The sequence below is a fragment of the Dermacentor variabilis genome, chromosome 6 (assembly GCF_050947875.1).
Source record: "Dermacentor variabilis isolate Ectoservices chromosome 6, ASM5094787v1, whole genome shotgun sequence".
In the NCBI taxonomy this organism is placed as follows: domain Eukaryota; kingdom Metazoa; phylum Arthropoda; class Arachnida; order Ixodida; family Ixodidae; genus Dermacentor; species Dermacentor variabilis.
The window spans coordinates 146,088,608-146,094,607 of record NC_134573.1 but is presented as its reverse complement, the minus strand read 5'-3'; the positions used below and the strand labels follow the sequence as shown (position 1 = coordinate 146,094,607).

The 6,000-nt window shown below is 45.5% G+C and overlaps 1 protein-coding gene across 3 annotated transcripts in view; it reads right to left on the bottom strand.

Annotated features, from left to right (window-relative positions):
- Positions 1–443: 443 nt before the first annotated feature.
- The window catches only part of LOC142585409 (thioredoxin reductase 1, cytoplasmic-like), a 28,949-nt gene continuing 23,392 nt past the window's right edge, over positions 444–6,000 (bottom strand). For all 3 annotated transcript variants that reach the window (XM_075696161.1, XM_075696163.1, XM_075696162.1), the window contains 2 exons: positions 5,417–5,551; positions 444–945 (listed from right to left, as the gene is read on the bottom strand). In XM_075696161.1, the coding sequence (XP_075552276.1) occupies positions 883–945; positions 5,417–5,551 (198 nt within the window). In that variant the 3' untranslated portion in view covers positions 444–882. The remainder of the gene's footprint in view (positions 946–5,416; positions 5,552–6,000) is intronic.

Genomic DNA, 6,000 nt, shown 5'->3' with positions numbered 1-6,000 from the left:
ATAAACATTACAAGCGCACATGATCAATCGATATGCTCAATTTAACACGCGTGTTCCGGATTTCCATACACACGCTTAAGAACACACGCACGCACCCACACACACGAATGCCTATGTAAGGCGGCTCCTTTGTTGGGTTCGTATTTGCCGAGGAACATGACGGCCACAATTCCGAAATCAAACTTGTAAGATGGCATGACTTAAAAATTTTGAAGAAATGTATTTACTTACTTCATTAATGGGACTTCACAGCTCATCGCTTATGGCTTCAAAGTATTTATTTCCTGGCAAATCATCCTCTATTTTTTTGCTGCTTACCTGGTCACAAACACAATGTGCATCTCAAATAAAATTCTAATTGATATACAGCGCTGGTCTCATCTCTTCTGTGTCAGTGTTTTGTACGCTGGTTGAAATGAATGAAGGACAACCCCCACATCAAGTTATGCTTAAATAAATACTCTTTAATGAAAAGCGCAACAAAGTACAGCGCTGATTTAAAAAGAAATTGCCAAAAAAAAAAATTGTTTAAGTTAGCAACTTCATGCTTGAGCTTGCAGGAAGAGCTACGTCGACGTCATCAGGCAGGTCGCTCTCAGGAGTTGAGTTTCGCAGCACTACCGTCATAGGTCACACAATTGTGCGGAGCCGACGAGCATGTTCCTATGGATGGGTGCGGAGGGCTTCATCCCATCGCCAAAGGGGGGGCCTGCCTGCCAACCGTGCTTGGCTGGTGTCGGCGTGTGCGGGTGGCACAGTGCGTTCAGGTGCAAGCAACACAGGGACATAGCAGCTTGCAGTTAAAATTCTATGTTGCGGGTGTTAGACGTGCACTGTGCCTCAGGGGCAGGCGGCCGCGCGCTTTGGCGATGGGGCTTAACCTCAGCAACCACCCTGCTTGGTGCTGGCCCCGGACCGTTTGCTCACAGTCAACGTTGTGAAGAGCTGCACCAAGATGCAAAAACATGGCATAAAGTTAGGCAAAGGCGCAAACACCACATACGTGCATGTGCAACCCAACACTGTGTATAACGCAGCTTTTCCAAAATGTTTCTTTTTCGCTAAAGTTTTGCACATAGAGTACTACCGAAAACAATGAAAAACAATATGCTTCGAGAAAGACAGTTTTTCTACCAATATACATAAAAGTCTTCAATAATATCCTCTCAATGCATGATGGCAAAGCAAACGTAAACTACAAAATAATGTGCACAAATGCTCAAACTCAGCAGTAGGCAGTGAGATGAGACGCACGTGACTCAATCTTGGCAAGGAAAGCACAGAAAACAGTTGCACAGATTATTATAATTTGCCCTTGATGATACTCGAATAAACCAGGAATGAGTAAAGCTCAGGACAGTTAAAGGTTGATAACGATAGGAAAAAAAAAAAGTTACAGATTCAAACTGAGCAAATAAATAGCAGCACAAAACAATGTTTAAATAGTTATTATAGGGACCAAGGCTAGGTCTGCTGTAAAACATCTAAACTGACGAGTGAAAGACAAAGAACCGACCAGGCTGAAGGCAGTACGAAAACTTTTTTTTATTTCCCCGGACTTATCGCACAAGGAGCCAGCACCGGAGTGCAACAAGTATAAAAGGCGGCCGACGAAGACAACAATGGCCGCTATTGGCTGCAAGACCGAGCGGAGTTGCCACTTGGCAGACACTTGCTGAACTACGATGGTGTGGATGACGCATCGCGTGGTCTGCTAGCTGCTACTTGTTTACATGTGTACGTACGGTGCACGTTCCCTTTAAAGTCCATTTGTTCTGTGCTTGTATCGCAGTCGTAAATGGTGGTATGCATTTTCTTACGATGCCGATTCATTAAGCTTGGTGCTGTAGCCTTTGCGCTGCAATAAAATTAATAACTGCACGTGTCAAGCACAGGTGCTGCGTGAACATTGCGCCCTCCGTTCATTTTACTCGTCGAGATTTTATTGCCACATTGCGATTTAAGCACTTCACGGAAAACATTCGGTGTCATTTAATATAAATGAAGTGGTCGCTGCAATACAACAACACAGCCCTTTAACAATTCATCGAAGCGATCCGCAATTATTATTCCGCAATCCTTGTGATGCCACGAAACATGGAACGAGGTGGCACAAGATCACTCAGCAGTAGGAAACGAAGTGTTCAGCACTCATATGATATCGCAGGATATAACTGATCATAGGCATATAATTGCATGACTGAGTGGTTACGCGACCATCCTCAGCTGTCCTTGAGATGCCCTTCTAGTACATGTATATGGATAACCCACTACGCAGAAATAATTTTGCCTCACAATTAAATTTTTCTCTTTGGTACTTCGCTTACCTGCTGAGGGAAGTGAAAATAGTAGTGTATTACATGAGGATCATATGTAACATTGCAGTCAATAGACACAAGACATCATAAAACTGAACTGCCGGCAGCTAATATAATGCGCTCGTTCGCATGGTGTTGTAGCTTAATGGATGGTAGCGACCATTAATTTTACAAATGCAGAAAACAACGTAATAAGGTTGCCTCTGAAGATAATTGACAGTTATTTGCATCACATTGATGCGCGTAACAATTTAAAACGTGTTTGGTACCACATGGCAATCCTGCCACAGCATAGTCAATAATAGTGCACCTTGTTTAGCTAAACTTAGTAAATATCTCATAGGCAGAAAGTTTTAATATTTCTGGGGGTGGGGTGCATGCGTACATGTGTATGTGTGTGTGTGTTGCGCGTGAAAAAACTTCGTGCGACTTCGAAAAATTGCTCATTGAAGTGATGGCTTTATATGAGTACTGTATTTACAAGACCTCATAGTAAGAGACAGTTCAATTTCACAGCCCGAGTCCACTCATACCACCAAGAATCCGGTGTCTCTCGGTGGTGTAATATTCCTTCGTGTAATTGTCTTATACTTAGCTATCACTAATAGTGCTTCGCCTTTCTAGCGAAACTGCATCCTCTCTCTCTCTCTCTTTCCTTTTTAAATTTTTTACCGAGTCCAAGTATGAAGATATTGATGTGAAGATATCATCGACGTGGCATGAAACCGTATCATTCACTGCCGACTCCCAAATTCATCAAAATGAATTGTTTTCCCATTCAAATTTGCTTTTTTTGTTTGGCTGATAATTCGAGAAATTCTGCGACCCCTATCCATGTAAGTAAACTCGATCAGCGACTGTACTTGCTCGCATAAAAGGTCGAATTTGAATCCAACAAAATCTCGATATAGTGAAGCAAGTTGCTGATTTTACCGACTTCGTTATGTCAAGGTTTTACTGTACTTGACAGATAACCGAAAAAGAAGTAAAAGGTAGTTACGCATGCGTACAAGTGGTGAAGTAGAGTCCCATGCACTAGCTACGTTAACTTCACTGTAGAGGAATACAGGCATTTTTATAATCAGTGCGAGAATACTATAAAGTTGGGTTGCCCAACGGCAGCGACAACAGAATAGGCAGAACGCAAACAAAAAGGACCATGAGTGTGCAGGAACAGAAACTGAGCCTTGCACTCCATTCATGTATAGTAGAAATTTTCAGTGCGTTTCGTGAGAAAATGTGGCAGTAGAGAGCAATATATTATCCCTTCACTGAAGTCAGTGCACTTCATTACTAAACCATTACTAAACCCATAGCGTAGCGCCGCATGTGCATTTCAGAGGGCGCTGCCTATCGCCCATCCACACTAATGCGGTTACGGTGCTGCCACCTATAGCCTACCCTCACGCTGTAGGTTGAAGAAGCCAGGTCTCCAGCGAAGGCTTGCACGCACCTCAATAAGTCTGTAGGTTTGCGGTCGCCGAGCTGCTTTAATGCAAGAAGTTGCTGTAATCGATGCTGCTCCGTTTCAGTGGTGCGCGGGATGGGCATTGCCTTAAGGTGGTGTCACGATCGACCTGTCAGGTGTAAGAAGCGTTCAAACGGCTTCCCCACGTCAGCATAACTGCCCTCTCCTCCAAAACGGCATCACGCTTTTCCCCGAGCTGACACAAAAGGATAGAAGAAGAAACCGAATGTCAAGACGACGTCACCATTATCCCCGAGCTGACACCAAGGATGGGCAAAGGGAAAGACAGGCTCCGGAAGAAGACAGCGATGACCACAGGATCACCAGAGGCTATTTATGGCCATGCTGACCCCCGTGTTAATAAGAACCACTCGAGACTCAGATGAGAGTCGCATCCATGTAACAATGAAGTGAATACAATCTTTTCTATTTTTTTTTTCATCATCACGATGCCCGGCTTCATCGTCATTTCCAGATTTCTGTGGTGAAGACCCACCTCACCCGGTCGAGATTATATCAGTGGTCATAGGGGCGGTCGATGGGCGGGGAGCATAGAACAACGCGAACCAGAGCAGCAGTAGTAGGTGGAAGCGCTTCAACGACGTGGTCGAACATGGTCAACTCTGAACTGAGACGGTGGTGATGGAACAAGGATTCGATGGTAAGGAAACAAAGTTTCGAGTCCGACGACCAGAACTCTGAGAGCTTGACAGCGGAGACCTCGGGATCGCAGGGTAGTGGCGCTGACAGCAATACTTGATTGCGAGAGTCTGAGGCCACGACCGGCTGGATACAAGGTGGACTGTGAAGACAGCGGGGCTCGAGCTCCTTGCGGCGGTAGGCCCAGCGAAGCGGCTGAGGCACCCGGAGCTGAGAGAGATTATGCGAAGTCCGGAGCCACCAATTTGTGGGTGGAGAAAAACCAGGCAGGCGCTGGTGCCTGGTGTCCACAAATTATATTTTTGGCTCCGGTGGAATCGGTGGAATCAGGCTTCCGCCTGATTCCACCGATTCCACTGCGCGTGCACCGTCAGCATGCTGGGTGTGTCCTCGTATATTGTGACCGGATCACTAAGGCACGTAGTAGTGCGCTACAGTTATAGAAGGCCAACACCCTTGCCAGCACAAAGACAATCTTGAAGCAATCTTGTATGTTCGGTCATCACCACTCCGACAATGGCTCTTGAAGTTTTCCCTTTGGCTTCATGGCAATACCACCCATACTGCTGTAAACAGCAATGTAAGACAACTTTAGGCGGAGGGGAGAGGGGGCTGGTGCCAACCCCAACTTGCTCACCCTTCCACTTCCCACTTAATTTTGGATAGCTACCACTATAGATAATCCTTCAAGCAATTTTGTAGCAGCCATGTGACCACCCCCTGACCTTTTCGTGCCCCATAATTACCATGTGTTCCGAATGCCCTTATGCAGTTTGCACTGGCATACAGGAAACGTGTGCACACACTATTTTCAGAGCACAGTGTGCACAGCACCCCCGCATAAATGTTAAAAATAAAGACATTGTGCAACCCACTTACAAAACAACGAGCACTTTGTGAATGAGCAGTAAACTGTATGAATTTAGAAACAAGGCCAGGCCCAGAACAAGACATGAGGTACTTAACCCACCTCAGCACACGTAGGGTGAATTCCAATGGTGGCATCCAAGTCTGCCTTTGTGGCGTTTAGCTTCATAGCAGTAGCAAAGCCCTGAGTCACCTCGCCAGCGTTGGGCCCCAGGTAGTGGAAGCCAAGAATGCGATTCTGAAAGGAGATGCCGCAGAACATCACTAAGGAGGTTGTTGTCCAGTGCATTACACTTCTGAATTTCCCTGGAGACATGGCTGTCAGTGACACTGGACCGAGATGATTGGGAAACAACTTGCGTAGACAAAGAGACTGCAATGTTCATGCTATGTTTACACTTGTGAACAACTACAACGATCCACTATCTGGAGTGAAGGGTTATGCTGCATGAACATTCAGCAACTTATTATAGAAGTCATTGCCACATCAAAGGCTTAAACAATATCCTAGGGTTCTAGTATTTACCTTCACCAAACTGATACACACCATCAGGTCCAGAGGTGTACAGGCCATGGAGGTCCATATCCCCCTTCCTCCGCAACTACAACACGAATTTGCTCCTGACTTGACTCCAAAAATAATTTCTGGTAATGTCGGCGGAACAAATGGTACATACGAACGTAATC